Below are 14874 nucleotides of genomic sequence, written 5' to 3' on the forward strand. Positions count from 1 at the left end.
TATATAACACATAATTGCATAGAAAATGAGTTCTCTTTGTGGTTTCTAAATGAATCGAACTGAAATGAAAATGTGTGACCCACTGAGTTGCTGATGGTAAAAAGTATCCTTTCATTTAAATATCCTTTATGTCTGTATTGGGCAGTGCAGATATTTAAATTCCTCAGAACGTCTCTCTCTCTCTCTCTTTCTCTCATACACACACACACATACACACACAGTGTGATTCTACCATTAGTGGGGAGTGTAGTCATGATTGTAACTTCAGTTTCTCTCACAAACCGTACTGCACTGACAGATTTAATTGCATCAGTACTTCAGTTCCGCAGTGAGTCATTATTTAAATTTAGAAAGAAAAAAAAAACTTATTTGCCTTTAACAACACACAAGTTACAAAATGACTGCAGTGAGGCTGTTTAGCCAATATAGAATTAAAATGATGCATTTGACTCATTTCTGTGGCCATATTAAGCTTTTGTACGAGTCTATTCAGGCAAAGATATTGATCCAGATATAAAATGAATATTTGCGGCAGAACACCAGACATTGGGCACATCTTTTCCCTAATGTGTCTGTGCCTACTGCAGAATAAGGGCATGGAGCTGAAACAGTGCAGTCCTGGGGGCAGATATTATAAAATAATATTTCTAAGGTAACAGTTTCACATTGAGTTGAACTGAACCAACACGAGGACAAAAAACAGCTTCAGGTACAAGATATGTAATTTCTGAGCAATGACTTGAAGATTTCTTCCATATCAGCCATTGCTGTAAGCGAACAAACTCACACAGGACAAGAAGAGTAATTGAATATGGATCTCCAGTCCTAACATATCATTTTTTAAATCTTCAGCTGCTTTTTGTAAACATCTTTGCCTCAGTGTTGATTATCATTGAATTTCCATTGGCTATTTTTTTCCCTCAGACTAGAGAACTGGTTTTCCCTCTCAGTTCTCTTATTTAAAGTTGTTGTCTATTTGGTGGGGCTTTGCATGGTTTGGCAGTAGTGTAATTAAGGGGTCACGAACCCTGCTGAGCTGCCAGGCATGTCAGTTCTTGGAACCCATCACTTAATTGATCAATTAAAGCAGATTGCATGGTTAACTCTGATCACCAATGAAAATGTCCAGACCATGTGGCTCTCCAGGACCAGGTTTGGACCTGGTCTAATATAAAAGCAGCAGATGAATAAAATAAAATAAAATACCTGAAGAAAAAGGGCATGTAATTGTGCTGATATATTAATATAAAATGTTGTACTTCATAAATAGTTGTTCCTTGACATGCTTTAAAAGGTAAACCTATCATTCCATCATTTTCATTATGATTTTCATTGAACATCACTTGTGCAAGCATTGCATTAAATATAGTGAGTGCATTTTGGAAATGAATAACATACAATGAACTGATACAGCAGATTTTGTCACTGGTACCTGATTAACCTATTAATATTCCCTGATCGGTCATTGCACACCTGGTGTCATCTAAGATGCCAGACTAGAACTTATTTCATTCTGATTGCTGTTGGCTCTCTACCACTACCCCCAACTGAATGTTCTGAACTGATAGAGAAATTTGAACGTGTGTTAAATCAAAATTAAATTGTCACATGCATACATACATTTTAAAAAAAGAATCATATTCTAAAAATAATGGGCATGGTTTCTGACTAATATATGCACAGAATGCAAAGGATAATGGAAAGATTATCCAGGTAAATGAAATGTCCACGCAGTCCAAGGTGACACAGAAATCGGTAATGAATTGAATCAAAGATAAGCTCCGGAGCTGTTGAGGACGGAGGAAAGCTTGACATAGGGCACGTGCACTTGTGTAATTGAATTATGGACAAAGTACCACGGAAGAAAAAAAAAAGCAATGAATTGCACCCTATGGAGTAAATGCTCCTCCAAGGTTAATATGACCTCCACCTGTCATGCGTTTCACATTGATGGGGAGGCGCTGGGTTGCACCATCAATTCAGCCCGTATTGGCTACAGAGGTGGGTTTCACGGGCACATTTACATCTCTGGACTGGCAATCAATGAGAACAGTGGAAAGCTGCACTGTATCCACATAGATCTAGCATGGTCTCACCTTGAGGCAGTGACAGCTATCTATAATTGCACAGAGCAAAATAAATTACTTCACTGGATGAGGAGGAAAGAACTTTACACCATGCTGGTTAATGCACTGTGATAGGTGGTGAAAAAGATAGGGATAGGGCGTCACTGGAAGAATCGGATAAATATGGGTTTTCCTGCACCTTGGGACTTTGACATTCAGCTAGGTAATCAACACTGATTTCTTCATTCAGTAATACAAGCATGGGTTACATTCTCACATGGACAGTAGATCCAGTTCCTCTCAACAGGGAAACTGATGGCGGCTATTAAAGTGGAGGTTGACCGTATGGTTCAACAGTACATGATCAGGGGTGCTCAAAGGTAAGTTAAAAGCTGGTGCTTTTTATTTTCCACATCCCTTATGCCGCAAGTGCTTTGTGCTACAACTGGAATTGGCGCTTCGATGCAGGGGCTGATGGGAAAGCAGCAATGTGACAAGGTTGCAGCTGTTCCCACCCTGAGGTGAATAGATGACTTACGGCCTCACTTGCACTGTGAGAGGGAGGCCGCAGAGAGCCTGGCATCTCGAGAAAGGTGACTGTAGAAAGGACAGCGCTAAGCGTGAGCAGAGACTACAACCTTAAGGACCCACTGCTGGGGCTGTAGGAAACTGCAATGAGGCTGTAATGGAAGTACTCCTGTCAATGAAACATTATTAATGTCTCCCAGAGGTTTGTAACAAGTGGCAGAGGCGTTAAGCTGTCACCGTAGTGTAATTCACCAAAAGGTCATCCCTAAACCTCTTCAATTAACTAAATGCATTTACTGTACTGTACTGCTCTCAGGCTTGCTTATTTTCCCCAAATGAAAACCCCAAGAAGACCTTTATGAATGAGAAAAATATTCACTTATAATTAGAAATGGATCTCAAATTTCAAATGTAGAAATGTAGACTAAATTTTACAGGATTAAACGTAAAAAGAGAAAGGTGAAAGGATAGCCAGTATGGTTTATTCCAGCCTTACTCAGGATGTGACTCCTTTTACTTCTATGCTATGCCATGAGAAGCCTTGGTTAATTGGATGCAGGAAACAGGGAAATGGGTCGATATTCCCGTCCAGTGACGAGACTGATGCGGGACTACATCGTTTTTCTTCCATTAGTGGATGGGAATTACAGGAGAAAAACCTCTTGCAGAGGAAGACTGTGAGGTCGACAGGGAGTCCTTGGGAATTAGCAAATATGCTAATTATATAATACATGATACAGAGCAAATTGTTGTCATGGTAACCCTCATTTTGAGAATCACACCATATGGAGTCAGTCCAATGTATAAGGGCAAAAAACACTCACCACTTGATGGTTGCTTTAAGATTTATATATTGTGCATTCATGTATTTATTTATGTATGTATTTATTTGTTATAATCATATTCATCATCACCATCATAATACATTCTCTACAAATCATTATATAATTATTTTACAGCTATATTCCTTAGCACTCTTAATTGACAGCAGCTGGTGTCTTGAAAAATTTTGTGTGTGAAAGGTGTGTGTGATCAATGGCCAGTTATGAAAAATATCTGGGAGCATCCCAAGTGTGATGTCCAGACTGAATTTTCAGTAGCAGTGTATGTTCCTCCGCACATGGTATTTAAACCACTTCCCTGTCCGTTAAACTGAAGAAATATTGTTTCCTCCTCTTTGGTATAAACATGCCAGGAAACCTGATTGCACAATTGTTGATGTATATTTAAAAACATTTTCATTCACCTAATTAGCTAGAAACAGTGCAGTGAAGCTATGGTCCTTTTAAACTGTAGATTCATGAAACAATGTAGGTGGAAGCAATTTTCAGGCGTGGCAGTTTTATTCACAAGCGCAGTTTGCTGAATACATTTTTTGAAACTGCGCAAAGTATGAGAGTAACTGTTGAATTTAGCTGTAATTCAAATATATCAATGTGCTACGATTGAATCCAGCACTCTGTGTCTGCAATGGGTCCAACTACAGTGGTTTGTGGAACATTGTTCAAACACAAAGTTCCTCAAAGCCAGTGTCATGTTCTCATCTTCATGGGCTAATTCAATGACTGGCTCTGAGCCAGTTCAACCTGTTGACGAAGCATTTGAACATCTCTTAACATGAGCATGTGCCATTCTGACTCCCCAACTGAGAACTTATAGGTTTGAAGGACACCTACAGTTGTACATGAATACATGATGCTGTTCAAAACTTGTGTGTTTGAAACATCGTGCCTTAGTCTCAGCTGGAGAATTACCTCCACTACTATTGCCAGCCCTTGATGGGTGGCTTTCACTGTCACAGAATTACAGAGAGCAGAGAGAGGTGGTCTCCTATTATCAGTGGGAGAAACCTAATACATGTAGATTCTCCTTTTTAAAGACACATATGCTCCATAATCAATATTTCTGTGTTTTGACTTCATTTGTAAAGAACATGCTTTCTGCATATAACCTCCATAACAGCTGTTCTGTGGATACAAGAATACACCCTACATCCTTTGCCCAATGGTAGAAATTTCTTCTTTTTTTAAAAAATATGAATTTGCTCTGTCAGCAAAAAGGAAAAGTATCAGAAGGAAGAGGAGGAGATACAGGGAATGGGTCCAGCGCAACAGGAAGGATGCTGATGAGAGGTGAGGGGTAAAGCTCATGATGTGTGTGCTTGGGGTAATTACCAGTGATACCAGGGGGGCCTGTCACTGACACACCACGTGACTGCTAACGGAAACATCACAAAATTCTGAAATACAGGCACGAAGACAGCTACCACTGATTATGCCTGAAATTTCAATATCTTCCATATGGTAGTTTCATATTAAGGACAACTGAAAATGTGAACATTTTTAATTAAACCATTCAACAAAAAAAGAGAAAGATATCCAATAAAATATTGATTATAATAAACCCATTAACCTACATAATATCAGAGCGGAAGAGAAAAGATGTGCAGCAATGAATTACACTGCATGGGAGTCATTTGTGGTGTAGCTTAGGAAGCAGTGACTATTGAAGAATGCAACCAAATAACACGCCTTCGCGTGTCCCTTTTCCTGGAGAAAGCAATACCGTGGAAGCATTGAGCTGAGCCTCATGATGAAAATCTCATTGTGGTTTTGTGAATATCATCTGAGCAATGGCCACATATTGACCCCATAGGGAAAACTGGCACTGAGTCACACCATACCATCAAGCTTAAATTACCTGAGGCACAAGGGGTTTCGCGTGAGTCACACATTCTAAAAGCTCTTTTGTGAGTGCTATCCATTTCCTACGCACCTTCACTAGCACAGTGGGTGACAATCACTGTTCATTTTTGCCTTTGATAAAGACAATATAGATGATAAGGTAGAGTTGAGATGAAAAAGATACACATATGCACACAAACACAGACACACACGCATGTGCGTGCACACACACACACACACACACACACACACACTCACCTAAAATCTGTACATGCAGATTTTCTCTTATCTCCATGTGCTTCCTGAGCTGTGTGTGTTGGTCTGATTGTGGAAGTCTGTCTCAGAGGGCTGTCTCTGTAGTGACTCATGGCTATGGACACGGGCCATTTCTGTGATCACACTCCAGTCCAAACATCAACTTCTGAGCTGCATTTCATGATAACAACCAGAATCAAATTTTATTCCCTGCTATTTCCCCAAAACACCTTGTTTGGCCTGACAAACCAAATCCGTGTATTACTTTCGATTTCATATTTCCTGTTTGGATAGCTTCTTCATTACCCTGCTCAAAGTAAATATTTAAAGCAAACATTTAAAGCAGTACTTTTTCAGAATGTGTTGAGGAATTCTGTTCTATTTTCAGTCCTCATTTACGCCAGAAGGCTCTTCTCATTATCACCCTCAATTTCACTGGAGCAAAGTGAAGAGAATAACAGCAGGCTAGAACATGGTGGCATATAGGGAGGTATCTTGAAATAAACTTCACCGTCGGTCGCTGCTTAATTCCAGGAACTCTTTTGACAGGTAAACTTCACGTACTACACAAATAAGAAGCATGGTATTTAATCTTCTGACCACCTAGTACTGTGTGACGCAAATGCAAATAGGCAAACATCAGCAGGAGAGTAGGCGGCGATTGACAGAGTCTTTGTTCTGAAAATTATATAGGGAGGTTAGAAAATATTTAACATTTAAACATCATTATTTTCTTGTCCTGAATTATTAACAGTGCACAGCAGCTGTGCAACCTAGAAACACATAAAAAACACACTACACTGTTATCATTATTGCACATCCCCATAAATTCAAGATGCATAATTGTAACCCGATTACCCACCTACTGCATGTGAAAGGGAAATTACATGGTTCTTGTGTGATCCAGCAATTAAATTCAGAATTGGAACAAATTGTCCTGTAATGTCAGTGTTTACCTCAGCACCACCGTGTTTGGTGCACTACACACATTTATTTCTGCTATGAACCTGAATCTAAAGAAATGATCATATTTACCTGTAATGATTATAAAGCACCAAGCATCTGAAAGCTTCTTCTCTCCACTAATGTTTCTGCCTCGACTACATGACCATGCAGGCTATTCCACACATTGGCGACTCAGATCAACATATCTGAAATTTTAATAATCAAGCGCTTTATACTGATTGTATGACACTTCAACAGAACAACAAGCAAGTTATTAGACTGTCCCATCTTGCATTTGTGATGGCAGGACTGTCTAACTGGTGTGGAAAAAAATACATGGGTCTGCATGGGGCCTGTCATATAAGTGTGTATAACAGGACCCATAAAGACAAAACTGCTCAATTAAAAAAGATAAAATTATTATTATTATGAGATAGGATCATTTTAATACTATTTTTACAATATTTTTTGTAAATACTGTACAACGTTAATATATTTTTCAAAATAGGAATATAACTGTTGTTTAAGTTCAAAGTTCAAACTATTCAAATTTCATGAAAAGTGAATTTTTATTTGATAGAACAAGCTGTGGTGAGATTTTCAACCAGTATGGTCCATCTGTTTTTCTAACATTGTCCAGTAGATGGCACTACAAGCCAACTGTCTGCCTCTACTCTTCTACCCTTTCAGCTTCATATTGGTCTCCCAAGTGAACATTTATCTTAAAATGAAACTGAGCAAGAAAGCTCAAGAGAACCTAATTTCAACATACGAGGACTTCCATTTGGTGAAGTAGTGCCAAGATACAGTTTTTACTTTAAAACTGTGAGCACACCTATAACACGTGAAGTTGAGTTTTATTATGGGCTGTGTCCAAGACATTTCTTCCTTTTGAGTCATCATGCCTTTATGCAATTCATGACCTCTGTGAAGTCTTGCATTGTCTATAAGATAAACAGGAAGAGAGCAGCTGATGAGATATGACGGTCTCTAAAACATAGACGTACTTATTGTCCAATGCATCAACTCCTCCGCCAGTTGTACAGCCAAGGAAAATCTATGTCCTTTTATAGAAAAAGGGATAGAGGATACAATCGTTTATCATGTTACATCAAAAGAAAAAAAAAAGAAAAAAAAATCATCAGAACAGTTCCGCCAAAACTTTCAAGTTGTTAAGCTCAGTTCACTAAATTCCTGATATTACAGTTGGAACTCAATACAGAAGTACAGAAAACTCTCTTCTTGCGATTGCTGTCATGACTGATGGTTATATAAGCTAGTGGTTATTTTGTCAACCAGCTCGCCAAAACATGGTTATACAATCGGAAGAGATTGCTACATCTGACAAACAACAGATGCATTTATTAGGAAAATCGCCATGAATCTCCCACTATATGTTCGGATAGAAGTTGTCAGTCCTACCTGCGCAGATGTGAGGCACAACATGATTCTCTATGATGGTTGACGGGTCATGTTCTTCTTCCGCTTCCTCTGAATGAAGGCAACGGCGCGTGTGATTTCTGATTTGGCACTTTTTGTGACAAAGCAGTACAGCAAGGGGTCGGCCAGACAGTTGAGTGAGGAGAGGGCGATGCTGACTTTGAAGGGGACGGAGAACCGACTGGCGTCCTGGCACTCTTTCTCCCGCAGAGCGCGGAGCAGCAGCACGACATGGATTGGTCCGAAGCAGAGCCACAGCGTCAGCGTCATGGCGCCCATCAGCATGGCGATACGTCTGCGCTCGAGCCTATCCGTGGCTTTATTGGCCCTCGCCGCTCTGTGGATCCCCTGGCAACAAAACGCGATCAGCAGAGCCGGGAACAGAAATCCGACCAAAAAGCGAATTACGCTGACCGTAGCTTGCCCCTCGGGCATTGGATAGGTATCGAAGCAGCTCCCGTCATCGTTATAATACTCTTGAGTGGACATTGTGGCGGCGTTGAATGCGATGGTGAACAACCACACTGTCACAGTGACGCAGAAGGCTGTTTTCACCTCTCTCAGGACAGGGTTCTTTAGTGGGTAGACCACAGCCAGGTAGCGGTCCACGGAAATGCAGCACAACAACGTTGAGCTGGTGTAATAGTTGGTGTATATGAGAAATATGGTTAAATTGCACAGGAACTGGCCGTGGATCCATTGGTCTTTTTGCATGTAATCCACCCAAATGGGACCCACCATGATAAAGAAAATGTCAGCCAGGGCCAGGTTAAAGAGGTAGACCCCTATCTCATTCTTCTGCCTAATGTGTTGCCAGGAGACGTAAAGTGAGAAGCAGTTGGAGGGAAGGCCTAACAGCATGATGCCTATGTATAAAGTCAGAAAAAGCATATTTTCCAGATGTGCATCAGGGGCACACCGGCTCAAGTTTGCAATACTTGCTGAGCTGTAGTTTCCTGTGACGAGTGTTGAATTCATCGTTGCCCACCTGTAGGTAAAAGATGCAGCCTGAACAGCGAGGAAGCTAACTACTGATACTACGTATCAGCTGATCACGTTACTGCGTTGCGTCAGTGTCTGTTACTATAACCGGCTTCAAACCGGCTTTCAGTTCTGTTTTTGACTATGTTCACTTCCGCGTCTGACATAATTTTCTACTAGGTTAGAAGACTTAAGTGAACAACAAAGATTATATAGCTGTACATTATTTACATCTGAAGTCAATTACTATCATGAACATTATGAATTACTCAGTGTCCCATGTAAAAGCATGAAAGTATTCACCACATTGTTTGTGTTTTGGCAGTATTTTTTTTTTATTGGTCACTATTTTAATTGGCCTTTCTTGTGAATGTATTTCCTGCCTGTTGAAGCTTTCTCAATCTCAGATTTTTTTTTGCAGTCACCTAAAATTTTTTAGTTATTATGTAATTATGTCAATTTCTTAAAGTGTAGCTTAATCAAATCAATTGCTTCTTTTATGAAGGCTGCTCATAGCAGCTTTTTCCTGTGAACTGATAAAGCTCAGATGCAAAGTAGAAGGCTTTGCCTTGTAAAACAGTGGGTTGTTTACTTTATTTTGCATGCATACAGTATCAGCCTCAGCTAAACTTGAAAAGGTTACAGTTTTTACTTTGTCTGCCGTCTTCCTGTGTTTTTTTTTTGTTTTTTGTTTTTTTCCTGCTACCCATACACTTTTCTGGACAAAATGTACATGCTCACAAGTCTGTTCATGCAATCAGTTATCAGTTGTAATTGTTTTAACCAGATTATTAAGGCAATAGTATTTGAGGAAACAGCTTAAAGTAGTGCTACATATAGGATAATTAATTTAATATTATACAATTTATTATTTAGCACTATTCTGGTACCATGTTTTAAAAACAAAAAAAGTTATTTTTTAAATCAGTTTTTTGAAAGTTGTAAGTAATGAGGAGGGAATTAAAATAATCTCATTAGTCTCAACACAATGTAGCTGGGAAATTTAGTGTTTTACATTTTTAGATTGCGAAAGTAGAGTACATTAAGACATGTCAAGTTCTCTCAGCAGAGGTCAGAGGTGGATATTAGTTAATGGAAAATTTCACTCTTCTGTTGGCAATATCCTTTGCCGAAAGAGCTATAGCATCACGACTCACAGTGTAAGTACAGACTCTTGGAGTTCTGAAGACTGATTGACACAGTCTAAAGTGGGTTCTCAATGGGTCCCTCAACCCCCGTAGTCGGGCACTTCATTTGTGCTGCTTCAGGAAATACTCAGCTTTGACAAATAGATAAAATACAGACTCTGCAATGCCTAATTCATTGTGAGTGAGTTTCTGGGAAGCTAGCGAAATGGAGGTAGAGTAAAAAGTTTAACTTACCCTTCATATGCATTTAGGTCTGAAACACATCTACTCAATACATTTTTCTTCTTTCCTGCAAGTCTCAGAACAGTCAGAATTTCGACATTCAAGGAAATAGGAAGTGGCTAAGCATGTTTTCAGAAAGAGATAAGAGATTTCAGTGTCTATGACTTATACATACAATATATACAAGCTGCCGTATTGCAAGTAAAACTCCATTATGCTTGTGCTTCGTTAATTAGATCATTGCCAATATCGTTTTGCAATAATCATACTAATCATACACACTGATTCAAATTGGCATTGGTAGCAAAAAATAGGTATATGTTAAATGCAGCAAGCTAGCTATCTAAAGTAGTTTACAATGGCATGGTTACTAATTAGCTAGGTAAGTGTACAGCCAAAAAGTATAGTCTAAAGTGGGCTAACCAGCAAAGTAACTATCCAACTTGTTGCAGTGATTACAAGTGATAGCTTGCATCATTGTACAGCTGATGACAGTTTGAATGCTGGAGAGTGACTGAAATTACTATATATCAGACTGAACTTATCAGATACGGAGAAGGCCATATCTAATATAGATATCCAATATTAGATATGGTCTTTCATTTAGCTAACGCTTTCCCGAGGAAATGGAAGGTAAGTACAAGTGTTATGAATTGATAAATTAAATCCATATAAAAGGCCATTGTGTCCAGAACTGGAATGGCAGCAAAACAACATCTTCAAACTGGAATAAAGGTCATTTATAGACACCACCACAGCAAACAAACAAATAAATAAATAACAAGTCCAAGATTTGAGACTTTTGTTCAGGCTCATTGTAAGACTAAGGGGTCAGCACATGCACTTAGTATCAATTCCCCAGTGAGTAACCAAGTCAGAGGTCATTGCTGGGGTTTGTAGTTTCTATGGTGTGAATGAGCCAACGTTCAGTTCTGCAGTTCGGCACAACTACATGGAGCTAAATATGAGAAGCAAAACAAAATCATATAAAACGTAAGATACAGAACTTTATGAAATTTATTTACATCAATCATAAAACCCACCAAAATAGTATTTAATTCCTATAAAATTCAGAAACTCTAGAGATATACCAATTCACACATAAAAATGTTTGACAGCTGCAGATTTTCTCTACACCACTAGAGGCAACCGATAACAAGGGATGCCTGTGATTTCTTGTCCAGGCCTGAAGATTCAACACAGAAACGTACTCTCACATAGTTTAAAAATAAGGCCAAGTTATCTGCTGTAAAATTAGTGGCCTTATATAGCTGGCTACCCTTCCAGCGTTATAATTTTGTATAATGTGAATTAAAACAAGCCTTCGTCCTTTGAAAAAATATGTCTATGTCCAGGTTTATTGGCCAGTAACATTACCAGCTTCAGTTTTCTGTACATTTTTATGCCAAAAATGAGGGCATTATGAACATCCTATTTTTTGTGCAAATGATGGATAGACATGTAATGAATAATATTGTCTGATTACCTGATCCCTGCATCTGCCAAGAGAGGTGAGAATTGTCTTTAGCTATTATAGTGTAGCTAGCAAAGATGTAAAATACATTTTACATACTAAATACTGCAGCACCCATTGATAAATATGTAGTTGAAAATAAATGAAAATGTAGAAATATATGTCCCATTAAAATGACTGACAAATAATTATATAATAAATTTTATGCTCACAACTTTAATAGCATTCATCTTATGCTGATGCAGTAGATCTCCTATTCACAGAACAGATTTCTTTCAAGAAGAAAAAGATGAAAAGGATGCTGTTGGAGAGGAAGAATATGATCAGTGTGCATGGATGAAGAAGAGTAAATGAACTCACAGCTTAGTTAAACATTATGTAGTGAGGCCTGGTGAGTCCTATGAGATGGGGGAAACAGTCTTTCTCCGGAACGGTAAGATCTTTCCAAACCGTTAACGGCATCCCTGAAGGATCAGGTTCATCTCCGCCTTTGCAGCTTCACTCAGGAGGCAGTAGAGGATGGGGTCCACCACACTGTTGATCGTTGTCGTAGCAACGGATACCATGTAGGCGTCCCTCACACGCAGGGCGAAGCCACACGCGTTGGGCTCCCAGAGGCCCCTGAGGAGCATGACGGTCTGGAAGGGAGCGAAAGCCGTCACGTAAGTGAGGAGGAGGAGGAAGAGCAGGCTCTGGACCTTCCTCCGCTCGCTCTCTTGCGTGAAGGTGCTGCGCTGGAGGGCGAGGAAGATGCGCAGGAAGCAGAACGTCATGAGGAGGAGAGGGACGAGGAAGCCCAGCGCCACCCGCACCAGCGCCACACGCGAGACCGCCGGCCTCATGGGCATCTTCTCCTCGCACAGCCGGGACTCCGAGAAGGAGCGGAGCGCCCCCGTGTGGTGCAGGAGGACCGCGTGCAGGGCCAGCTCCGCGCACCACACCAGGGCGCTCACCCCATTGGCTGTCCGCACCGTGTGGGCCCATGGGTAGTAGAGCGGGAACACCACAGCCAGGTATCGGTCCACACAGATGCAGCAGAGGAAAGAGGTGCCCATGTAGAAGCTGTTGTTCATGACCACGGCGATGAGGCTGCAGAGGGTGTCGCCCACAGGGTAACGGAGAGCCAGCTGAATCCACACTGGCAGAGTGATTGTGTACAGGAGGTCTGACACAGAGAGGTTTACCAGATACACCGCCAGATTATTCCCTTTCCTTGCCAGTGCCAATGCTACATAGAAAGAGAGGCAGTTAGCTGGGAACCCAATAATAAAGCATATAGAGTAGAACGTAGGATACATGCGAACGTCCACAAAATCTTCTTTTGTGCAAGAGCCTGAACCTGAGCCGTTTGTGAGGTTGTGGGACAGCAGAAGGTCCATCTCTACAGTCTGTTACGATCAACGACGTATTGTTGTTTTGTCTGAAAGCTCTGTGGTATTATACAACAGGGCAGTTATGAGTACAGGTGCCAATGCAAATGATTTCAATTCAATTTTTTTTCCTTCCTGGATGCAATTCATTGTAATTTTCAGGGGGTTTTCATTGTACTACATGACTGTTCAGACTACTGTTCCACATCGTATATGGAAGCTGTACAATCTACTGGCTGGCTGATGACCTGGTGAGCTCATTTTATAATGTAATCAACACATTTATTGGATAGCATTCAATAATGGGAATATTTTCCAATTATGATGTGTCTGTATGTGACCATTTGGATTTATCTTCAAACCTAAAAATAAATGCTACAAATAAATTAGGAGGCAGCATAGTATAATGGCAAGGAAACTCAGTTTGCAGCTGAAAGGTTGCACTTTTAGTTTGCCGCTAGGGCACTGCTGTTGTACTTTTGAGCCAGGCATGCCAGGCTTTAAGCTGAAAGGCTTCAGTAGAAATTTCATAAATTGATTGCATGTTAAGTTTCACGCAAGTTGCTCTGGATAAGAGCATTCAGCTAAATCCTGCAATGTTGACCTAACTAAAGGAGGGTTAGATAAGGATGAAAAACAATTAAATATGGTGGTGGTTTGCCAGTTTGAAAGTGCTTAGTTTTATTTAGAAAGTGCTAACTAAAGGTACAGGATGATAACAATGACTGAATGTTGATCTCCCTCCCTCGTCACTAGGCAGTTCAAAAAGTCAAATATCGGGCAGTCTCCAAGATCAACATTTAATTACACTAATGGCAATATCACACACTTTATCCCAGCGTGTACAATAATAACTGCTCCTGCCAAATTCGCAGACATCATTATAACCCCAAAGGCATTGCAGGTGCTCTATATTAATGTACTCCCAATGCTGGATTTAAAGTGATCCAAGTCAGATGTTTTTTGTTCTCCTATAAGAGACACTTAATTAAATAATAGAGACTATTAATCAGGTGGATAAATAATGAAATATTTATCTTTTGTGAAAATAGTGTCCATTAATAATAATAATAATAATAATAATAATAATAATAATAATAATAATAATAATAAATCCAATAAAACACCATGACATTGTTTTTTCCCTTTTCCGTCAACAAAAGCAAGTTGTCCTATGTAGGGTCATACTCCTACAAAATGCCACACTCTGTTTGCAATATACATGTCATAAGGCTTTAACTTCATCATTAGATATCAGGTTACACATGGCTTAAGCTGGTTATCTTGGCATGTCACAAGAAGCAAATGATCTCTAATGGTAAATTCATCAAATTAAGAAATATTTTTGTGAGGAACTGAACATCCATCATGAAAATGCATCTCGCTAATTGCCAGAAAAAAATTCTACAACTGTGACGAACCTGACATGGCGAGCTACACGCGGCCTGTAATTGAACTAAGAGCAACCAGACACTGAAAATGACATTATAATACTTTTGATTTGTGGCTCTGCTTTAGACTGCAAGTATTTCACTTGCAGCCATTAAGGGAAATTCACATCGCCGTGAATATGAGAGGGCACATGCCCCATATAGAATTAAAAGAATATCGCTTTAGAAATGTAGTCAATTGGCTTACGTAATTCACAGAAGTATATTGGAGCATTGAGAAATAGCTTATTCAAAGCATATATTCTCCTAATAACTGGCATTGTTCTTTTTTTGAAATAATGGATGACAAAAACATGTTCCAGTGAAAATA

At 39.7% G+C, this 14874-nt stretch overlaps 2 protein-coding genes across 3 annotated transcripts; both read right to left on the reverse strand.

Annotated features, from left to right (window-relative positions):
- Positions 1-3433: 3433 nt before the first annotated feature.
- On the reverse strand, positions 3434-10341 carry LOC118212613 (G-protein coupled receptor 4-like). 2 transcript variants are annotated; one of them, XM_035390690.1, is made up of 3 exons: positions 10282-10341; positions 7901-8906; positions 3434-7422 (listed from the first exon to the last, which is right to left on the reverse strand). In XM_035390690.1, the coding sequence occupies exon 2, from the start codon at positions 8894-8896 to the stop codon at positions 7931-7933; it is 966 nt and encodes a 321-aa protein (XP_035246581.1). In that variant the 5' UTR covers positions 8897-8906; positions 10282-10341; the 3' UTR covers positions 3434-7422; positions 7901-7930. The 2 variants fall into 2 exon arrangements, with proteins under 2 accessions (XP_035246581.1, XP_035246590.1); XM_035390699.1 differs by having other exon boundaries at positions 3434-7542.
- A 1721-nt stretch (positions 10342-12062) lies between these two features.
- On the reverse strand, positions 12063-13347 carry LOC118214190 (G-protein coupled receptor 4-like). The gene has a single exon (XM_035393888.1). The coding sequence runs from the start codon at positions 13120-13122 to the stop codon at positions 12196-12198; it is 927 nt and encodes a 308-aa protein (XP_035249779.1). The 5' UTR covers positions 13123-13347; the 3' UTR covers positions 12063-12195.
- Between the last annotated feature and the right edge of the window lie 1527 nt (positions 13348-14874).

The sequence above is a fragment of the Anguilla anguilla genome, chromosome 1 (genome assembly GCF_013347855.1).
Source record: "Anguilla anguilla isolate fAngAng1 chromosome 1, fAngAng1.pri, whole genome shotgun sequence".
Classification (NCBI taxonomy): domain Eukaryota; kingdom Metazoa; phylum Chordata; class Actinopteri; order Anguilliformes; family Anguillidae; genus Anguilla; species Anguilla anguilla.

What these genes read in the sequence shown, in the direction of transcription:
- LOC118212613 (XM_035390690.1), bottom strand. Translation starts at nt 8,896, where the DNA reads ATGAATTCAACACTCGTCACAGGAAACTACAGCTCAGCAAGTATTGCA.
- LOC118214190 (XM_035393888.1), bottom strand. Translation starts at nt 13,122, where the DNA reads ATGGACCTTCTGCTGTCCCACAACCTCACAAACGGCTCAGGTTCAGGC.